Source organism: Laetiporus sulphureus, assembly GCF_001632365.1.
Source record: "Laetiporus sulphureus 93-53 unplaced genomic scaffold LAESUscaffold_1, whole genome shotgun sequence".
Taxonomy (NCBI): domain Eukaryota; kingdom Fungi; phylum Basidiomycota; class Agaricomycetes; order Polyporales; family Laetiporaceae; genus Laetiporus; species Laetiporus sulphureus.
The window spans coordinates 1,554,734-1,575,308 of record NW_024468510.1 but is presented as its reverse complement, the minus strand read 5'-3'; the positions used below and the strand labels follow the sequence as shown (position 1 = coordinate 1,575,308).

The window sequence follows — 20,575 nt, the reverse complement described above, 5'->3', positions numbered from 1 at the left end:
TTCATACTCAGGCTTGCCCGGGACGCGTCCGCCGTCCATGGCTATCGACCTTGTGACCTCCTGGGACAGTCTCTGGAATGGCGCAAGTACAAGTAAGCGGTGGATGTGCGGAAGAGCGGAAGGCCTTGCTGGTCCTTGCTCAGTCGTCTCTCTGTGCTTTCAACTGAGCATACCGTCTTTCCTGGATGGCTGAGTCCGAGTCCAAGCTGCGCTCTCAGTCACCGGTGGAGAAGGTGGAAGAGGGTGTCGAGTCTATCCAAGTCGTCCCGATTGACCCTGATGCAGAATTCTGTGGGACAGAGGCCCGGAGGAGGCTCGAGCGGAGGCTGCTGTTGAAGCTCGACTTGCGCATGTTCATCCTGGTTATCATCTATATACTGAACTATGTGCGTTTTTCACTACTTCTCGATGCTCCTTCATGTATTTCATGAATGGTTGCACGTAGATCGACCGCAACAATGCCAGGTGAGCAGCACATCGTTTCGTGTTTTGTTTGAATCCTCATTTCTTGATTTTCGTGACGTTAGCGCTGCTCGACTGAAGGGCCTTGAGTCAGACCTACACCTCCAAGGACAACAGTTTGCAACGCTGTTGTCCATCCTGTATGTGGGATATATCGTCATGCAGGTCCCCTCGTGAGCACCAATTAGTTAGATTACACCCGTCGTCTCTTCATGAGGTATCCGCAGGAACATGATCTTAAATCTGATCGGGAAACCGTCTCTGCAGTTGCCGATTTGTATGATGATCTGGGGCGCTCTGTCCATATTGACTGGTGAGCACGTTCAGACGCATTATCCTCGCATATTTACTCAAGCAATTATCTCTTAGGCATCACACACAAGTGAGGGAGAGAGTTTTGCTCTGCCAGTCTTGTTGAAACTCACTTGACCCTTGACAGTTTCGTTGGTGCGCTCCTGACACGCTTTTTTCTTGGTTTCGTCGAGGCAGCATTCTTCCCTGGCGCACTGTTTCTCCTCAGCAAATGGTACAAGCGGAGCGAGCTCGGCGCTCGGACTGCTATCCTTTATGGCGGGAATATCATCAGCAATGCTTTCGGCTCATTAATCGCATCTGGCATCCTGGACACGATGCAAGGCAAGCTTGGGCGGGCAGCGTGGCGCTGGCTCTTCTACATCGAGGGTTCCTTGACGATCTTCTTTGCCATCTGCGCGGTGTTTATCCTGCCAGACTTCCCGGCTACCGAGCGCGGAAAGTGGCTTAGCCCACTCGAGCGGCGTCTGGCGTTGCGGCGAATGGAGGAGGATGCAGGTGTTGGAGACGAATACGAGACTGAAGATGGTCGTCATAGCTCTGGCTTGTGGCTGGCGATGACGGACTGGAAGGTATGGTGGATGGCCTTCGCGATGTTGAGCCAGGTCGTCGCGTTGAGCTTCAATGCGTACTTTCCGACTTTAAGCGCTACGATGGGATTCGACACGACGGTGACGCTGCTGCTCTGCGCGCCGCCGTTCATACTAGCTTGCATCCTCGCTTACCTCAACTCTCGGTACGTGCTCGTTTATGCCTTCCAATGGTTCGTCTTAACACTGACATGTTCATTCTAGCCATTCTGACAAGACGGGAGAGCGGTTCTGGCACATGTCCATATCCTGGGCGTTAGGGATCGTAGGATTTATTATCTCCATCTGCACGATGGACGTGGCTGCGCGATATGTCTCTCTGTGCGTACAAGCCCATTCGAAGGTTTCCGCCATGATGAGACTCATGTCGAACTGCAGCTTTCTCATGGCGCAACAGTACGCTGGGTTTGTCGTTCTCTACACTTGGGTCAGCAATTCTTTCCCCCGTCCGCCATCGAAACGTGCAGTGGCTGTCGCTTTCGTCAATGCCTTCTCACAGTTGGGCAATGTAGCTGGCTCGTGAGTATCCTATTCATAGGTCCGCACTTGAATGATTTGCTGACCACCTCGTCGCACGCGCAGATATGTTTGGCCGAGCAGCTGGGGTCCCACATACCGCTACTCATATGCTATCTGTATAGCAACCTCTGGATGCGCAATATTGATGTGCTATATCTTCAAGCTTCATCTCGAATCGCTGAACAGGCAGATGGCGAAAGAAGAGGAGGAAAAGGGAGTGAAAGAAAAGGGTTTCCGGTACCTTGTGTAAGAATTGTCGGTTGAATATTTTCACCATTCCCTCCTTTGCTATCGTGTACTATAGAATAACATAGCAAGACGGATCTTCGTCCTCGGCATTCAGCATCGGAGTAGTATAAAAAGGTATCGGGTGGTGCTAGTATGAGAAGGACCGAGTGAGATAGACGGCCGATTTTAAAAAATAAGAGCATCAAGGACCGAAGGGTGAAAATGTCAGAGGCTGCGGTCCCAAAGGTTGCACAGGTCGGTCTTGTAAAGGAGAATACACATCCGCAACAACCACCTTCTTCCCATTCGGCAAAATACTCGAGAACAGCACCCTCGCACCCTCAGGAGCGTTGTACCGTTCATCGTCATTTGCACCGGGGATCTTCTTCACGCCTCGGGAACGACGCATGGCCTCTTCCATGGTACAAATGTCCGTGTAATATTCCAAAGGACCAACAGTGACAGTAACAGAGACAAGGTTCATATGGATTGTATGGTACCAGGAAAATGACAAAACATTGACATGACAGTATTGGAAAGGAATTCAAAGCGATCGGAGCCTAGTATAACCGAACGACAAAGCAGATGCAGGAAAACAATCGATCAAGGATAAGTAGGTCACAGACCAAACAGTGAGAATGTCAGAGGCTGCAGTTCCAAAGGTTGCACAGGTCGGTCTTGTAAAGGAGAATACACATCCGCAACAACCACCTTCTTTCCATTCAGCAAAATCCTCGAGAACAGCACCCTCGCACCCTCAGGAGCGTTGTATCGTTCATCGTCATTTGCACCAGGGATCTTCTTCATGCCTCGGGAACGACACATGGCCTCTTCCATGGTACATACGGGCATCATGCCACCCAGGAACTTGACCTGGACGAAGAGATTGGAGAGATCGTGATGCGGAAGGAAGAGCTTTTGTGTTGCGACATCGACTAAATCGAAGTAGTTGCCGAGGTTTCTGCCATTCCACCAATGAATGGTGAACCAGATGGGCCCGCCAGGATACCACTCAGCATGCGTGTAATGAATGGTGCAATCATTCTTGTTGGGATGAGCCTGTGGTGGAGCGAAAGTAAGAGAACTGTTCTGAATGAAAGAGGAGACAGAAGCAGCTCACCCTATGCACCTTCGAACTCATAGCTCGTAGACGAGCTTCAGCAGTCACCCATTCTGCCTTTGTCATATTCTGCAACCAAGGATCTTTCCACGCATCTTTCACGAACTTGTCCATATCCATGAAGTTTGGTTCAGGAAGGCTGAATGTCCACATTTTGGGCTCGCCAAAATCGTCAGCGAGAATTCTCGTGACAGTGAGTGCTCGGTGCCCCACGGGGGTGGGTGCAGCAGCGTTCCTTCATGCAGGGCGTGTCAGATGAGTTGTTTTGTGCAATGGTGGTGCAGATTTCTTCGTCTTCTTAGTGGCGCGTGACTTGCTTTTGGCATCGGTGTCGTTGTCGGAAGAAATGACGATAACCTCGTCATCGTTGTCTTCGTCGGAAGAGAGGACGATGACCTCGGCTTGCTGGCTAGTGCGAACACGACAAGAACGTGAAGCTGATGTACCGGTGGAGGAACAATTGAATCTGACTGGATCACTGGTTGAGCGGGAAGGCGGCATGCTGAACCAGAAATGAAGGACGACAGTTCTGCGTCCGAGATGGTTGATATGGATGAGAACAAACGCTGCTTCACACAAGAAGTGCGGAAGAATCGCGCGGCCACGCGGGGAATCTTCGGGGTCTCTCCCGCATGCGCAGATGACCCGTTGCAGATGACCGATGACTGCATTCCCGGGTTAAAGCTCTTAGGTGAGCTCGCATACAGCGCAGGGGTTCAGACCTCCTAGCTCGCGAACACCTCCTGAAACCGATACTGACGATGGCGATCACCAGGACGCTGCACGAGGGATGGAGCTTCACGCAGGTCGGCAGCGCTAACTGGAATGGCGCGGTCAAGGCGGGAGAGTGGTTGCCTGTGCATGAGTTTCCGACGACAGTGCATGTCGAACTGCTGAAGCATAAGCGGATCCCGGACCCAGTGAGTATGGTACCGCGTTCACGGTTGTGCAATAACTGATCAGCGGCGGGCTGCAGTTCGTGGGTTTGCATGAGTGGGACGTGCAATGTAAATGAGCGCGAGCATGTCTCGATCGCTGTCGGCTCATAAGTTCTTGCGTAGGGGTTGGCGAGGAACCTTGGGAGTTCAAGACCGAGTTCACTGTCTATCCGTCTGAAATCGCCTCGCCGTGTGCGGATCTCGTCTTTGATGGCTTGGACACTTTCGCGACAGTCACTCTGGTGAGTGCTACAATGTCGGCATCGACGTCTAGGAGTCAATGTTGACAAGTCTATGTGATCGCACAGAACGAGCACAAAATCCTGGAGTACGCCTCCTTTGTGATTTTAAGTCGTTAGTGTTTTCTGATACGAGACAGAACGGACAATCAATTCATCGGTCACCGCGTGTCCGTCAAGCAGTATCTTGTCCAAGGAAAGAACGAGTTGTCCATCGTCTTCGCGAGCGCATTTCGCAAGGTGAGGTTGCACCACCACTCACAGGCCGCACGTTCTTCTGTGTATAGTTGACGCCACACGTAGGGGAGGGAGATCGAGAAGGCTCACGAGAAGTACAAGTTGTGGAACGGTGATTCCAGCCGCCTCCATGTCCGCAAAGCGCAGTACAAGTACGTTTGTGGAACTTTGTGCTGAACACCGTGCTCATCTCGCCGTCGTAGCTACGGGTGGGACTGGGGTAAATCCTTCCAATCATCCACGCTCACTGCGTATTGAACTGTCGTCTCAGGCTCAGTACTCATGACGGTCGGCCCTTGGAAGCCTATTGCACTCTCGGCCTACGTGTCCCGCATCACCGATGTCGACATTCGCGCGCGCGTCTCTGCCGATCTCTCCGCAACGCTCGACGTGCGCTTTGCCTTGTCGCGTGACGACCACAACATCGCATCCGTGAACCTACGCGCGCCTGACGGCGCGCTCGTCACGAGTCAGAGCAGCGTACGCGTTCACAAGTCCGAAGCACATGCGCACTTCAAGCTGACCAAGGGTACGTACGAGCTGTGGTATCCCGTCGGTTATGGGCGGCAGGCCATGTATACAGTCGAGGTCGAGGTGCGGGACCAGGTGAGGAGGCAGCGTACTCAAACTGGATGGCAGCTGATATGTCATGAGAACAGAACGGCGGCGTGCTCGACTACAAGTTCCAAAAGATCGGGTTCCGACGGGTGAGGGTCATCCAAGATGAGCTCCTGGACCAAGAGGGACGCACGTTCCTTTTCGAGATCAACAACATCAGGGTCTTCTGCGGAGGTTCGCATACATAGACTGTCAGAGTAATGAATCGGCACTAAAAGCATCTCTTTGACAGGTTCAAACTGGATCCCGGCGGATTCTTTCCTGACCACGTCCGTTCCGGCTCGCCTCACCTCGTTGTATGGTGTTAGTGCGCTCACAGCCGCTCTTGACACAGGATGACTCGCGAGCGCTACCAAGCGTGGCTGCAACTGCTCGTAGATGGGAATCAGAACATGGTCCGCGTGTGGGGAGGCGGCGTCTATGAGGCGGATGACTTCTACGACATCTGTGATGGTATTTAAGCGTCGTCCTTCTGTGCGCGATGTGCAGACTTGCTGATCATCTGTCTGATCCCATTACGTAGAATTGGGCATCCTGGTATGGCAGGATTTTATGTTCGGCTGTGGTCAAGTAGGCCGTATCCTCGAGATGATATTGCGCGAAGCGCCTCACTGATTGATTGGCGGCGATAGTACCCCGCGTACGAAACATTCACGAAGTCTGTCGAGCTCGAGGCAGAACAGAATGTCAAGCGGATGAGGCACCATCCATCCGTTGTCATCTTCGGTGAGCCTTCATGCCCTAACGTGCATTCACTTCCTGTCTTCTTGTTCTTTCGTTCTTTTCTTGCGCGCTTGTTGATCGCTTACTGCTCGCATCAATATAGCGGGGAACAATGAAGGTGCGTCAGCAGACCCGTTGAGACGTAAAATGCTGGTCATTGAGTGTGTCGATACCTCGCAGATTACCAGCTCGCGGAGGCAAACCACCTCGACCTGGATTACTCCGACGAGAAGTCGGACTTTCGCAAGACCAACTTCCCGGCGCGATACATCTACGAACGGCTGCTGCCCGCGGTGGTCGAGCGATTATGCGACGTGCATTATCATCGCAGCTCGCCATACAGCGGGTTTGGAAAACCGACAACGGATAGGAACTACGGTGACCTGCATCAATGTTAGTGTGCTGCATTTTATGTAGGGCCGCGAGTAACGGTCACTTGCTACGACTAGGGAACGTCTGGCATGGTTCGCAGGAGCCGTGGCATCATTGGGACATATTGTCAGGCCGGTTTGTGTCAGAATTCGGCATGTACGTACTTCGTGCTTCCCCTGCGTCAGTCGATGGCTCAAGACATGCAGGGAGGCCTACCCTAACATCCGCACCGTCGATTACTGGCTCGGCGGAAATGCGTCTGAGAGATATCCTCAGTCCAGGTACGCATCTCGTATCTGCTCATTGCTGGATGTACAATTCAATGCTTGACGCTCAGGACAATGAATAACCACAACAAAGCGGACGGATTTGAGAGGAGGCTGGAGGTGAGGCCTCTGCACTTTCGAGTCCCTCCAGGATCTCTGGATGATTTGATTTGATTCCAGCTTTACCTAGTGGAAAATTTCAAACACTCATTCGAAATTGAAAAGTAGGCGCCTTGATCATATTCAACGACTTCCGAGACGCCGTCTGCTAACCGACGCGCAGCTATGTGTACTACACCCAGATCATGCAAGCCGAGACCCTTGCTTCCGCGTACCGTCTCTGGAGGCGTAACTGGCGTGGGAAAGGAAGAGAATACACCGCCGGTGCGCTTGTGTGGCAGGTAATGCAGGGCTACGCGGTCAACCTTCGCTTGTGTCTGAATAATGGATCCGTAGATCAACGACTGCTGGCCCGTGACATCGTGGGCCATCGTGGACTACTTCCTGCGTCCGAAGCCTGCGTACTTTGCGATCAAGCGCGAGCTTCGTCCCTTTACAGTTGGCATGACCCGCAAGGAGAAGAAGACATTTGCAGACGACCTGACTGCCGCGTTTTTCACTATCGAAACCGTCCTTGAGATCTGGGGCACAAACAGTACGCTGGTTGAGAAGACGGCCACCCTTGAGGTCATCGCATTCGACCTGCACTCGGACTGGCGACAGAAGTTCATCCAGGCGGTAACGCTAGCTCCCAATTCAAGCACGGAACTGTATGTGGGGGAGCTTCCTGGACAGCCCACCAGGACCAAGTTGAGTGAGGTGCCCAAGACCATCGTCGTCTCCGCACGTCTTCTGGATGGCTCTGGCACCGTTCTTGCGCGATACTCCAATTGGTATGTCACACGATCTGCCCGTCCAGCGATTGCTCATTACTGCCGACGAACTTCGTTTGTTCCAGGCCCGAACCATACAAATTCATCAGTTTTCCCGAAATTAAAGACCTCGGTTTCGAGATAACTGTGCTTCCGGATGGCGAATCCGTAGAGTTGTCGACTAAGAAGCCGATTAAAGGCATCGTGCTCGACGTCGAAGGAGAAGATGCACGGTGGAGCGACCAGGCTATTGATCTTGTGCCAGATGACCCACAGGTGGTCAAGGTCGTGGGATTGAAGGGCAGAGAGGTCAAGGCGAGGTTCCTCGGAGATGGGGTAGCCTGACCGTCTGATGGATAATGAGGCGCACACTTATGAGCCCGATTGTATTAAGAAGGGCGCCTACAGGCGTACCGTATGATTTTTGAGACGCCGTGAACGATCTGACGGGATCTTTCAATTGAGGCACCTTTCGTCATACCAGAAGTGCACTTACTGCTGAACGTTTCCTCGTTGTTTCCAGCCCCACAAGCGTAAGAAGGGTGAGAGATCGAAAGCGGTCATGCGATTACGCCTCAGCGGAGGTCGGGTGCTATGTAGAGTCCCGAAGGACCGTATATGCGGGCATAACAGGCATACAAACATACATACTAGCGGTAGGGGATAAAGGAAAGGGGTGCATGGTTGAACCAGAAGTTCGGATCCAAAAGTCCAGTATACAAGAATTAACCCAAGGGAAATCGGGGCACGGTACGAATGTCTATCGCAGAGGGGAGGATCTGATTAGGAACGACAAGAATGATGCAGCAGAATGAGATGAACGGGAAGCGATGCAGCGGGATAGACAGGGTGGCGCAGGTGTGTGTATAGGTTCTATGAGGAGCCGATGCAAAATGCCGCGGAAACACGAAGGAATTCTAGAGCACATCACATAATTATGCATTTGCTGGTGGGTGGTTCGGCCTTGCCGTTTGGTGACTGCTTCTCAATCTCAGCTAGACAGAGCTCGAAGACCTTGGCTGTGCGACGTGGAAAAGACGGCGCTGCAGTTAGTACGTCTATGGAAAGGGGTAGGTCGATTACTACTGACCGACGTTGAAGTTGTTCTTTGCACTCGTCTCGATGAAGGCTGCCTCCTTTTTCTTGGCAAGAGCTTCTGCGTCGCTCACCGATACCTGTCTGGATTTTCTGTGAGAACAGGTCGTGTGGTCGACAGACATCGCGCGGAGAAGACACGAAAGCAGAGTTGTTCCAACACATACCTCTGCGGCAAGTCCGTCTTGGAGCCCACAATCACACAAGGCACGTTATTCACGCCACAAAACTCGGTGATCTTGTCGTATACAATCGGGATCATATCGAACGACTTGCGCGATGTGACGGAGTAGACCAGAACGAATCCATGAACCCCAATAGCATGCTTTGAATTAAGAATGGTGTATTCATCCTGAAGACATGCTCCGTGAGCGTGGCCACGTCAGGAAACGAGAAAAACGGACCTGGCCAGCGGTGTCGATGATGTCACAGTCGTACTCAACGCCCTTATAATTGATGTTCTTGTTGAACGTGCTCTCGATGGTAGGGTAATATGACTCGACGAAGTGGTTCTCGATGAACTGAATAACGAGCGAGGATTTTCCTGGACGATGACGCGTGTAAGCACGTTGCGGCGTGCCAGGGGTTGCGGCAAACGGCTCTCACCGACTGAACGAGAACCAAGAACAGCGATCTTCCTCTTCCTGAGGAGTTCACCGGGCATGACGAGAAACCGAGAGGCAGGACGGAAGAAGTGGAGATTAAAGACAGCAATACGGAGATGGTAGCGAAAACGTGGAGGAGAGTTATGGGAGTGTGGCTGCAAGTCGCGCGTTCACGCGTAGTGAGTGCGACCAGACACGAGCCACACACGCAGGTGATCCGCACCGTTTCTCCGCTGTTGTCTTGTGTCTGCTACGATGGTCGCCAGGATGTCTGCAGGTGTGCGCTGGAGGAGAGTGCTTTTATGCCGAGTCCGAGGCCGCGGGGAAGTCTGGGCACTGCGGGGACGGTCCGTGTCTGAGGCGTTTAGCCTTTTAAGCTGCGTGTGTTGTTACGGTCTGAACCGGATCCGAGCCCCACTAGCGAACCAATCTTTGCAGAGACTAATGAGCCATCGGGCGTGCCTGCGCTCGAGGCCAAACCAAACCCACATTAAACGCCCCGCGTACCTCTGCATTCTTCCCTGCCGTGTTTTACGTCCTCTACATCCTCATGCACCTCACCTGAGCTCCATTATGGTCCGCTGACGACCGCTCATCATTCTGTCGCATGTCACACACTCCTCCTGACACGCTCGCCAACACCAGAATACATGTTCCGCGGCTTTCAGGCGTCGTAGCCGGCCCTCCAAGTTCCTTCTGCAGCACCCCAAGCGATGCAGTCTGGAGCGCCTCCATCAGGTCCCCAGCCATCGTGTTCTTCGGATGCTGGTCCGCGCTGGAGGGTCGCCCTTCGCCCGTAATTCACAGCCCTCAATTGGATCCGGCGCATTCTCATGCTTCGGACGCTATGACAAGTAATTCGTCGTAAGATCTCGCGCTGTCGCAGCGGCGAAATTCTACAGACCACCTTGTTTCCTTTGGTCGAATTATGTGTTATTATAGGCTAGCAGCGAATACCCTTCTGTCTCATCATGCAATCAAATTTGTACCGTAATTACGCGGCAGCAGATCGATAGCAGCCACCGGCGTAAGAACGCTGCGATACAATCAAATCGCCGTGATGAAATACGATAAGACCCATCCCATTCAGCGATGGCGGAGACCAAATCGCCATTGGTTGAGTGAGCTCGGGTAAGCCTCATCCCTCACTTAGTCTGTTCGGTTCGCCGTGCGCAACTCGTGTTTCTTTGATGAATATTGAATCGTGCAGCTGGGGCAGAAGGATACCACAACGATCCGCGGGCGGAGCGCACAGCGACAGCGTTAAGTCTAGCACAACCGCAGTACCAACCACATGGACACATTTGTGGTCCGAGGAAAGATCTAGGGAAGGGAGACCTCTCTAATGATACGTGGAACACCGGCTCTAGGCCACCAATGGGCGGAGAAGCGTAATGTATCCGACGCTGGGGAGAGTTCGTAGGGACGTTGTTTGCTGAGCTTATCGTGTTGATATGCGAGCATGTGTACCCACCGCGCCTACTTGCGAGTTCGTCGCCAAGAGAGCCTTTCTGGGTCCTTGTACAGATCTGCTCTGCGCCTTCTAGGCGATGATGCGATTGAATCGCTAGTTGCATTTAAACATGAGGGGAACAAATCTATGACCCTTCCGGAGCTGTCTGAGAATACCCGGTATACAGTGGTAGCATATGGACGCAAGTCACTCGTGTAGAAAAAACCTCTGTATGCAATACATCAGACCTGACGTGGGGAACAAGCCGTCCTGTTGAAGGCATTGCAAACACCAAATCCGTCAGGTTTGTCAGTACAACGTAGAATGTCGACACTCACGAACAGAACGTCCTCGTCGGCAACAACTTGTGCCAACCAGCCACCTATTACAAGATCTGTCAGCATTCTCAGGCCACCACTATCTGTTATATCTCAGTCTCAGACACACAGGCCGCCGGAGCCTACCAGTGATTGGGTTTTACGAGAGGTTCTTATCGCCAGCCGCTGGATGTGATGTCAAGATCGCTCCGAGGGCGGCGAGCAGCAGTTACCTGACAAATGCCGGCAACGTGCGATAATTTCGGTGAACGTGATAAGTCTGCGCAACGTCATTAGGCATAGGATAGTCCGGACGCATGGGAAATAGACAAACTTACTATGTCGGTCAGCTTATTCGCTTCCGTGGCTTCCACAAATGACGTTACCGCGATTGTCAAGTCCGGATAGCCAGTGACAAGGCGATGCATCGTGTACTCCAGGTACGGCCTTGCTTTCTCCCCAGATGCAGCGGCACCAAGGATGCTAACGCAACGTGGCAAGACCGACAGCAGAAAATTTACTAACGCCTCGTGTTTGACCGTGGCTCGTGTCTCTGAGCTTCCAGAGACAGAGCATAAAAGAGAAGAGTAAAAAGAAGAAGAGTATTTTGGCCTTGTCCTCTCCTCAAATGTCCTGGCAACTAATCAAGAACTCACTTGCAGTCGCACGTTTACCCACAATGTCCTCGCGCACGTTGTGGCAGCTGAAAAGAGTTGATCTTCTGCAACGTCGCCTCCTCACCTATGACGGGACTGTAGTCAGGCTCACGTTGCGACTGTATTTGGTTCCCAGCCGCTCTCAATGCCTTCCTACTCTTTACGTTTTACGCAAGATGATATCGGCTGTTATCCAACTAGCCTCTCCAGGACATCTACCGGAACAGCTATATATCAGCCGTGCGCCACGATCATACCGCAGCAAACTTAACGGTTAACTGACTTTATTCTGTATAGTACATCGTGTCAGCATGCACACGAGTACGAATATCTGTGCGCGATCCGGTTCGCGACATATGTATCGGCGTGAATGCGGTCCAAGACTGAGGTGGGACGAGGCACAAGGAATGGGCCACAAACGGTCCACGCGTCCGTGACGCGACCACGTGATGCCATGTGTGGCGCATATTAAACGCGTGACCGTTCGTTTTCAAACACGATTGCTTGCCAGCCACCATCCTCTCATCGTCAATACTGCTGTTCTCTAAAGTCTGAGACTCCTACGTTCCATCGCAAAGAGCTGGCTTCTCATCATACCAACATGTCTGCACATACGACCCCGAACTCATCACCGGCCCACGTTCAGCCACTGCACAATCCGTCGCAAGCAGCACACGTCGCCGTGCCACAAGCTCCGCTTGGCAATGCCACAAACGGTCTCTCTAATCAGGCTCCTGGAATGGGAGCTAAGGCTCTCCTCGCAAAGAAGTTCGCCAGCCAGTATGTCTGCAGTGGTTGGTAGAGTTTCATCGAACTGATGATGTTCGAATAGAAACCCGAAGTTTGTTTCGCCGACGGACAAGTTGATGACTCCTGTCAGCCAGAAACTGAATGCAGCGAAGAAGAAACACTTTGCACGGTACGTTTCGCCCATCATGGCAATATCCCGAAATTAATCGCATTTTAGGGCCGCCAAGCCGATGCAACCATTATTCGTGGAGAAGGAAGTCAGTTCCGGACCGGACCGTCCGGCAGAAGAACGCGAAGATGACTTGACGGAGGAGAAGAAAGCCAATGATGACGATGAAAACCCGTTCTAGACTCATTAGCCGAGAGATGGACTTCTTGTTCCCATACACATGTACGATACACTCGCTCATTTGTTTTTTATGTGGTCGGTTCTGCTGTCCCCTTTCCCTTGACAGCCCGCAAATATGTAATTGTAGTAGTAGTCACAGCTGGCACTGCATCAATATCTGAATGGTTCTCGTTCTCGCCTCAACTCGATTCCTCGAGGGACAGTGTTCTCCCATGCTATCTGCCACTGCAATCAAAGCATTGCTTCGGCTTCGAAGGTTGCCTCGACTCGAGATCTATCAGATGTCTTCACATTGCCTTCCCACAGCGAGCATCTAGACGTGGCTTATTAGTTCCCCGACGTTTCGATCTACGCATGTTATTCAAAAAGGAGTGCGTCGATGATCTATCGAAATCGGCTGTTGTTTGTCTCACTAATTCCTTTGCAGTATCGGTCTTCGTGCGGCAGTGCTGCTCACGGTTCTGATAACAATGTCTCGGCGGATTGCCTTCGACATTCACTAGGCTGTATACACGATGAAGTTGCTGCGATGACACGATCATCGAGCGAAAGTGCCCACACATTTGAGTCGAATGCGTCCCCCGTCCCCGTACCCAGTGCCCTCCTTCAAACTTCGTCCACGATCCACGGAGTCGTAGAATCCCGCGTCGTATCGCCGGGCGGAAATTCCAAGCATTGCAGGATGATGGAACCATGCCATAGCCATTATGACACCGGCTACTTTCAAGTTAGCGACGCAATGCGACCGCCAACGCCCCCAGCATTGAGCAAAACTGGGGTGCAAGTATTGCATCGATGCACCGCCTAGCCTGCACGTTGTTGCGCCATGCATTTCAAGAAGTTCGCTCGTCGGCGCGGCAGCATTCGTGGACGCCCACCCTCCTTCCGACGAAGCAATTGATAGGCCATGTCCAGGTCTCGCCGTATTGAATGCCGTAGGTATGGTGAAATTCGAATCGCCTCGGACCGGAGAAGAATTGTCAATTTTGCACGACGGTCCGTCGGTGGCTGTCTGCTGGATTTTCTCAATCAGCTTCGCTCTGTGTGACTGCGGCATTCCTGTTCAGATGCCGACGCAACGGTTGGGGATGGACTTATTGCCTGGACTGAGGCTGGCGCCTTATTGTCCAGCCTACTACTATTCGCGCAATGAGGACCTTCAATACCCGCTGCTTAGAAGCCACCTCATGAATTTAATCTCGCATTAATTTTCTGCATTAGAGTCTTTAGCATTAAGCTACTTCATTGTGGCCCTGGGCCAACTTGTAGCGCATTTGCGCCAGTAAGTATATATTCCGATTCCATTATAACGAACGAACAGCAGTAGGCGCGAGATGTGAGATTGAGGACTAAACGATGAGATGGGTCCAGGGACAGCATAACAATGTCCATGTCCCGATATGCAGCAGTAGAATAGGATGAGAAAGACAACCACGATGTCCATAACCCAACAGCCCACGAACAGACAGAACATCCTAATTCCTCCTGCAGCATCGGAACAGGTTACGCCTGAAGAAGTAGTACAGGCACTGGAACAGCACGTCAGCAATGACCTTTCAGAGAGCTGAACCTTACTTACCCCGATAAATCGTACTAATGAAATTCCGAACGTTGAGTACAGAATGACTGCGAAGTAGATGTTTTGTTTCTTCCGCAATGCCGCGTCGTCGTAGGTTTCGTTGCCACTTTGCAATCCGTTGAGGTTCGAGACTGCGACGGACAACGCAGCATTTGAGATCATCCAAAAAGCGACAAAACGTGTTCTGAACGTCCTGTTCTCGTCATCCATGGTGGGCTTATCATCCTCTTCCACCACCTGGAGCTTGGCGACCGCGCGCTTGACGGTCTCCTGAAAGTGCGCATCGAGATCTTCCTTGCTTCGGGCGATATCTTCGACGACTGCTGTCTCGGCATCCTTGCCTTTCTTGGATGAGACCGATGGCAGAACCTCCGCCTTATCGCTACCCTTTGTACCCCACGACACCTGCAAGAAAAGGTCGATAAAGTATCCATTTAGATGGACCACACAAGAACGCACGTCGTGCAAATTACAGAAGGCATAGACGTTCAAGACATTGATGAAGCTAGGGGCCAAGCAGAGGTATTGGAAGAAGCTGGTGAACATATGCCAGGGATCCCTCTACAGAGCAGTGAGATTCTGGACCCGATGTTAACACAAACAGAGCTTACGTAGAGGAACGATGCGATGAGGTAGATACCTGCATACCAGTTTACTCGTCTGATATGCGTCCAATTGACCATTACCACTCACCGTATGTTGAAACCATGGCGGCGATCAGAGCACCGACCGGAGGCTCAAAGAATGTTAACACAATTTGCCCGGCCGTCTTGCTCTTCAGCATGCTCGGCACAGCCTGTACAATGATGTACTGTGAGCAATATTTTGCTATGTGTGAAAGAATGCGACCAACAATGAAAGCCTTGATAGTCAGTGCGAATGAACAGACGAGCAAGTACACCGCAAGAACGGCGTAAACCCTGAGCGTGATATTGTTAGCAAGAGTCCATACCAGCGCAGCGTGTTGATGAACCATAGTGTGACCGTGTACGCAAACCGCTCTCCTTTTGGCCGATTACCCAGCGCAAGGACAAACTGGTATCTTGTGAGCATGCCAGCACAACCAAAGCGGGGATACTCACCTGCAAAGTCAAGAAAATCAGGTAGATCCACTTGAGAACTTCGTTGATCCAGTGCGTCTGTCCAACAGTCAGCGGGAGCCAAGTATGTAAGCGGTCCGTTCTTACGATCTCGGCCGTGCCGAAGAAAACCAAATTATCCGAAGGGAGTAGATCAATGATGATACTGAACGTCAGCCACATGTTGGCAAGCGCGAACCACGAGAAGATCAAGTTGAAGACGTTGAACTACATCAAGGTCAGCGTCCACACACCACACACCAGGATCACAAACAACGCACCAGTCCTTGGATGTGCAACCAGAACATCCGAATGATGCCGTGACCCGACCGGTACAGCTTGAAGAAGTTGACAAGGCCGTATACCGACGCCGCAAAAGAACCGTTCAACCAACGCCGGCGCTGACCAATCAATTCTGGAGCACTTTCCGGCACATCCGTCTCTGCCTTACTCGGCTTGACGTACGACAACGTCCACCGCTCGCCAGCCTTTGCAACCAGCTCAAAACAAAGGATACGATCCTCGGCCAAGAACATGTTCTTCGTAAAGATGTTCATACCGTAGATACCCTTTGGTCCCAAGCGATCTGCCAACGAATGGTCACCATGGAAGTATTGCTCAAGAGGCCGTCCGAGAATCGCGCGGAACCGGTACGCGGAGAAGGCACCAGGAAGCACAGAGACGTAACCAAAACTACTCTCCGTTGGCTTGTCTGCAGGGTGTTCGTTAGCACGCACGACAGACCAGTCAAGCACCAAACCGGCTTACCCAAGATGTTCGACATCTTGTACTCGAAGTTTTGCGCGGCAACCAGGGGGTTCATGAGCTTCCGTCCACCCTCCAACATGGCGTGGATTTCACCACAGCAACCTCCCAAATGTGGGTCATTGTAGAATGCCTCCCAAAGGTAGTAAATTGATTTGTGGCCCGGCTTCGTACCAGCATCAATGAGGACACAGATCTCGGGCTAGCATGGAAACTTCAGTATGCCTGAGCTTGGTGGAAATCTTCATGCGTACCTCCAACATCTTGCCAATAGCGTTGAAGAGCCAACGGTGGGAGTTAATCTTCTTCTGATTCTTGGCCTTGATTACGAGAATCATTGAGACCGGCACCAAATTGCTGTGGTCGTCGCCATGCGGGAGGATGAGCTGTGGTGTGGGATCCACAGAGAGCTGCGTCGTGTACTGAATAGCGAACGTGTGAGAAAATGGTCATGCAGTAGAAAGGAAGTAAGACACGTGCCTCGAAGATGTGAGCGACGGTATCCTTGCCATCAACTTGCTTCTTCATAACACCATCTTGGTAGACACCAACGGTAGCGAGGATATCCAAAACTGTCTTGTCCATAGGCTCCAGGCCATCGATAATGAGCGCAACGGTAATCTTCTGCCACCCAGGAACACCTTCTTCCGCACTACGACGCCAGTACTTGGATTGCTTGGTCTTGCATATATCACGTATATTCAACATGACACCATGCAGTGTACGCGCGTACAAGGTCTTGTCCTCGTTGTACGACGTGACTGCGATGAGCAGCTCCGTCTGACGGTTGTACATCTTGGTACGCAACGAGTAACCATTGGCTTCCGAGAAATCGTCCGGATCACATGTTGCCGCAGTGTACCGCATGTGGCTGCGGGAAGAATACGGGCTCCAATCAATAACTCATGCCATCGATGGAGATTTCCGGCTCACGAGAATTCCGTCGATTTTGTGCTGAGCCACTTGGGCTCGATTGCGCTGTACACTGGCGTCGGGACCGCATACTCCGTGATGAAGTTACCCTTCGTGAGATTGACTTTACGGGTGACACCACGCTTGATGGTCTGTCGCCGCCGCCACGCAGAATCGACACCAGAGGATGCTGTTGAGACAACAGACACGGGTCGATCGTACGGATCGCCATAGGCGTTCGGGTCAATAGGCCTGAGCGAAGGTAGAAGAACGGTCAACATCACACAGGAAGCGCCCATTTTGGGAAAGCGCCGCACGGCAGCGCGACTGCTCACCCTGGAGGGTACAGGCCACCTTGAGCTGCTGTAAGAGGAAGCTTCTCAACCTCTTCGTCGTCGTAGTTGCCTCCCATACCGCCGAATTCTTGTGGAAGAGATATTGTGCTCTCGTATGCGGACAAGGGAGGCTCTTGGAAGGCCACCTGGCGAGGGCGGTCTGCGAAGGGGTCCGAGCCATTGTCGCTGACGGAACTTTGGGAAGCGAAGGAAGGGAGCGGCGGTCGATGATCTTCGGCCATTATGACTGAAAACAATTAAAGAATGGCCTAGGATGTCGATGTCGTGTCGGGCGTTGACCAGACGTTGGGTAGGTCGTCGTGGAATAAAGAGAGCTGGCGCAGCCCCGTTGGCAACTTGAGGCCTGTGTGCCGCGTACCCCCGGATACCGCTTCGTCGCTCTTTCGTCTCGTCAGACAATCGACGAATGCTCCCGTCCGGACAGAGGCAGTTCCGTTCCTCCAATGCAGCCTCCGGGCGCCGGATTTTGCCGCAAGAGGCAGGCCGACGGCGACGCCGAGCGGAGGTTGCCTTGGAAAATGCCGGCCGGTTGCTTTCATAGCTCACGCCCCAAATTCCAATGCCGGCGGGTGGCAGTATTGTCTCGTGATCGCAGTCTGGAGAAGGACGGGCTGTGGATTATTAGTCTCCGCAGACCGCACAGCGTTGCCTCGCATCAATCGCTCGGTTGTCCGTGCTATGTAGATATCTTTCGAGCTGCAACCACAACGCACTCCGGGATGTGTCTGCACACCACGATCGCTTCAGTCGCTTCAATAAGGCTGAAGTTTCTTCCATCGATCAAAGCATCGCCTCCCTTCCTCGACGCGACATTCCTCCTCTCACAGCATGTCAAAGCCACCAACTTTCGTGCTCTCCGGGGTCGCACGTCCTTTCTAAGCCTTTCTTTGTTCTTACATGCCTGAATCAAGCCGCTATCCAAAAATAGCCGACAGTCAATAAACGCTCGCCGTCTTATCTGTCAAGTCCGGTCTGGGAGTCACAGTCTCAGTGCACCAAGATTCCTTGTCTCACACAGCGCCAGATACAGCCTATCACAGCATCTCTACATTGTTCCAACGTCTGCGCCCATCATTGCTGTGTTTTCGTTCTCATGATCAAGGTTTCCGGGGTACATTCTGTCAGTTGCAATGATCTGAACAGCCTCAGCGTATCGTAGACTGCGCTTCGACGGCTTTCTCCCGCCTTTAGGGAAGTCAAGACTAGATATGGCTCAGTTCTCGTCAGTGGGCTGCGCTTTGGAAGACTGAACCGCTTGTGAGAGCTCCAAGTTCAAGCTTTCCAATAGGTCTCAGAATACTCCGCGTTCGACTGCGCTCAGGAAGCAATCACCGTGCATCAACATCTGCCAGCTGCCCTCCTTTTGAGTCAGGTACCAACGTGCACGTTGCTTCCCCAAGCGACGGAACTCCGACAACGTGTCAGCTCTATAATTTGCTCGGGCGACTTTGTCATTAATCTGACCGCTCATTTCCGAGTCCCATCTGTGGCTATATGTACTATCCGAGTTGCTCTTCGAATTCGTTGGCTATGCTCCATGGACGCCTGTGCATCTTAGATCATATGCTGCAGCCTGCGACGGAACAGTGTACATTCGATCGAACCTTGCTGACGCCAGTGATCTTACGTCGCTCATGAGCGCATGAGCAATCATGAGAAATCACCTTGGCTTTCCACGGAAGCGATCTCGAGTGGTGACCCCTTCGTTTGCGCTGAACGATCATGTCTGCCCCCGTGGTACTGTATCAGTGAGTGCTCAGTCTATCCTATACGCCCGCGGACACCAATTCATGGGAATACACATAGTTTCTTAGCCTCTCCATTCGCCAACAAGATAAGGAACGTGTTGGCGTTGAAGGGAATTCCTCATCAGAGAGTAGAGGTAGTGATTCCGACTACGTTTTAATTCACAGGACACTCTAATGCGGGCTTCCTTCAGACCAACAGCGTTCCGCCTCGTCCGGAGCTCTCGGAATTGCTGGGAGTCACATACCGCCGTACGCCCACCCTTGCGATTGGGAACGATGTGTATTGTGATTCAAGCATGATCGTCACGGCTTTGGAGCGCCGCTTTCCCTCGTCTGTGACGCTCTTCCCGCCTAGGAAGGGAACAAAAAGCGTCGACAAGGCATCGATCATAGCGGTGGCGACGTTCTGGTTCGAAGGCGTGATATTTCCGGCCGTATCCGACCATCTCCCTTATGAAACGATGCCCGTAGAGTATCTGCAGGACAGAAGCGTTGTGAGCAGGTCTTTTCGCGTGGGTGTATGCTGCAGGATTCATGAGACGTACGAAGCACCGCGGCGCGCCGATCGATATCCCGGCTATTCAGGCTCGACGTGACGATACGAAGAGCACGTTGTCTTCGCACTTGGTGAGAATCTCCCTCCGGCAATGCTGAGTTCACGCAAGCTGAAGCGCGTCGGTCCCAGTATCTGCTCGAGCAACAGCTGACGGATGAGCGCGAATGGGTCATGGACACGGAAAGCCCTAGCCTGGCTGATGTATCGGTCCACTTCTTGATCATATGGATGCAGAATATGAAAACGCTCGACGACTTATTTGACAAGAATACTCTTCCGAATACGTTGGCGGTCTGTACCAACTTTGTTCGTTGCCTAAGCAGGATACTCATCGATCTCGCCGACAGTGGTTCTCTCGTATGAACGCTCATGTAGAGAGTGCCAAGAAGGCGAACGCGAACCAGTTCACGACGATCACGGGTGAGGCGGCCGCTACGCTGATTGGCGGGGCGCAAGCAGAGGATCTCAGCGTGATAGGATTTGACGAGACGGAGGCGGCACGCCTGAAGGTCAAGCTCGGCGACATCGTGTCAGTCACTCCTCGGGACAACGGTGCGTGATTACTGCAGTCGTTCGTATTACCACCGTGACTCACGGAGGATCAAAGGCAAAGTGCCGACGGTGGGGAAACTGCTGGCTCTGAACCGTGAAGAGGTCGTGATTGAGACGAAGGGTTCTACAGCGATTGTGAGGTGTCACTTCCCGAGGCTGGGCTTCTCCGTGAAGGAAGGTCGTGCGTAGTTTGCAATGCAGATGTGAAGTGGGGGGATATTACTTCAATGTGAATTGCAAAGAACGCTTTGACGAATCAGCTTGAGGACAAAGTTTCTCGTCACTGAGAGGCGACGACAGCATGGCT

General features: G+C 52.3%; 9 protein-coding genes across 9 annotated transcripts; 5 read left to right on the top strand and 4 right to left on the bottom strand.

Moving 5' to 3' along the window:
* Window positions 1-16: 16 nt before the first annotated feature.
* On the top strand, window positions 17-2,259 carry LAESUDRAFT_690191 (MFS general substrate transporter). Its single transcript, XM_040906054.1, has 9 exons — window positions 17-386; window positions 446-465; window positions 528-635; window positions 690-775; window positions 832-842; window positions 900-1,510; window positions 1,569-1,685; window positions 1,743-1,883; window positions 1,947-2,259. Exons 1-9 carry the CDS (start codon window positions 186-188, stop codon window positions 2,131-2,133), a joined length of 1,482 nt encoding a protein of 493 aa, XP_040770575.1. The 5' UTR covers window positions 17-185; the 3' UTR covers window positions 2,134-2,259.
* A 54-nt stretch (window positions 2,260-2,313) lies between these two features.
* Window positions 2,314-3,732, bottom strand: LAESUDRAFT_740283 (uncharacterized protein; the record flags this gene model as incomplete). The annotated part of the gene is made up of 4 exons (XM_040911071.1): window positions 2,314-2,343; window positions 2,781-3,170; window positions 3,232-3,466; window positions 3,545-3,732. The coding sequence occupies 4 exons, from the start codon at window positions 3,730-3,732 to the stop codon at window positions 2,314-2,316; spliced, it is 843 nt and encodes a 280-aa protein (XP_040770574.1).
* Window positions 3,733-3,992: 260 nt separating this feature from the next.
* Window positions 3,993-7,841, top strand: LAESUDRAFT_640631 (glycoside hydrolase family 2 protein; the record flags this gene model as incomplete). Its single annotated transcript, XM_040903611.1, has 22 exons — window positions 3,993-4,151; window positions 4,208-4,238; window positions 4,293-4,411; window positions 4,478-4,497; window positions 4,549-4,648; window positions 4,712-4,797; window positions 4,849-4,865; window positions 4,917-5,251; window positions 5,305-5,437; window positions 5,496-5,532; window positions 5,598-5,716; window positions 5,787-5,833; window positions 5,896-5,989; window positions 6,090-6,104; window positions 6,167-6,379; window positions 6,436-6,514; window positions 6,565-6,639; window positions 6,696-6,744; window positions 6,805-6,848; window positions 6,908-7,025; window positions 7,081-7,517; window positions 7,583-7,841. The coding sequence occupies 22 exons, from the start codon at window positions 3,993-3,995 to the stop codon at window positions 7,839-7,841; spliced, it is 2,586 nt and encodes an 861-aa protein (XP_040770573.1).
* A 582-nt stretch (window positions 7,842-8,423) lies between these two features.
* LAESUDRAFT_638844 (uncharacterized protein) lies at window positions 8,424-9,255 on the bottom strand (the record flags this gene model as incomplete). The annotated part of the gene is made up of 5 exons (XM_040903497.1): window positions 8,424-8,515; window positions 8,587-8,684; window positions 8,759-8,943; window positions 8,996-9,135; window positions 9,198-9,255. 5 exons carry the CDS (start codon window positions 9,253-9,255, stop codon window positions 8,424-8,426), a joined length of 573 nt encoding a protein of 190 aa, XP_040770572.1.
* A 1,570-nt stretch (window positions 9,256-10,825) lies between these two features.
* LAESUDRAFT_719378 (uncharacterized protein) lies at window positions 10,826-11,529 on the top strand. The gene is made up of 3 exons (XM_040907619.1): window positions 10,826-10,919; window positions 10,988-11,246; window positions 11,305-11,529. The coding sequence occupies exons 1-2, from the start codon at window positions 10,846-10,848 to the stop codon at window positions 11,160-11,162; spliced, it is 249 nt and encodes an 82-aa protein (XP_040770571.1). The 5' UTR covers window positions 10,826-10,845; the 3' UTR covers window positions 11,163-11,246; window positions 11,305-11,529.
* Window positions 11,530-12,130: 601 nt separating this feature from the next.
* LAESUDRAFT_740280 (uncharacterized protein) lies at window positions 12,131-12,929 on the top strand. Its single transcript, XM_040911070.1, has 3 exons — window positions 12,131-12,402; window positions 12,455-12,541; window positions 12,590-12,929. Exons 1-3 carry the CDS (start codon window positions 12,224-12,226, stop codon window positions 12,720-12,722), a joined length of 399 nt encoding a protein of 132 aa, XP_040770570.1. The 5' UTR covers window positions 12,131-12,223; the 3' UTR covers window positions 12,723-12,929.
* A 330-nt stretch (window positions 12,930-13,259) lies between these two features.
* Window positions 13,260-13,778, bottom strand: LAESUDRAFT_746436 (uncharacterized protein; the record flags this gene model as incomplete). Its single annotated transcript, XM_040911416.1, has 1 exon — window positions 13,260-13,778. One exon carries the CDS (start codon window positions 13,776-13,778, stop codon window positions 13,260-13,262), a length of 519 nt encoding a protein of 172 aa, XP_040770569.1.
* Window positions 13,779-14,098: 320 nt separating this feature from the next.
* Window positions 14,099-17,702, bottom strand: LAESUDRAFT_719373 (glycosyltransferase family 2 protein). The gene is made up of 15 exons (XM_040907618.1): window positions 17,392-17,702; window positions 17,078-17,308; window positions 16,625-17,015; window positions 16,399-16,566; window positions 16,148-16,346; window positions 15,661-16,091; window positions 15,488-15,607; window positions 15,383-15,439; window positions 15,274-15,335; window positions 15,154-15,220; window positions 14,994-15,096; window positions 14,912-14,940; window positions 14,760-14,861; window positions 14,301-14,705; window positions 14,099-14,250 (listed from the first exon to the last, which is right to left on the bottom strand). The coding sequence occupies exons 1-15, from the start codon at window positions 17,631-17,633 to the stop codon at window positions 14,197-14,199; spliced, it is 2,661 nt and encodes an 886-aa protein (XP_040770568.1). The 5' UTR covers window positions 17,634-17,702; the 3' UTR covers window positions 14,099-14,196.
* Window positions 17,703-19,134: 1,432 nt separating this feature from the next.
* On the top strand, window positions 19,135-20,457 carry LAESUDRAFT_733605 (uncharacterized protein; the record flags this gene model as incomplete). Its single annotated transcript, XM_040910434.1, has 7 exons — window positions 19,135-19,160; window positions 19,219-19,311; window positions 19,360-19,654; window positions 19,710-19,787; window positions 19,846-20,007; window positions 20,064-20,268; window positions 20,324-20,457. The coding sequence occupies 7 exons, from the start codon at window positions 19,135-19,137 to the stop codon at window positions 20,455-20,457; spliced, it is 993 nt and encodes a 330-aa protein (XP_040770567.1).
* Between the last annotated feature and the right edge of the window lie 118 nt (window positions 20,458-20,575).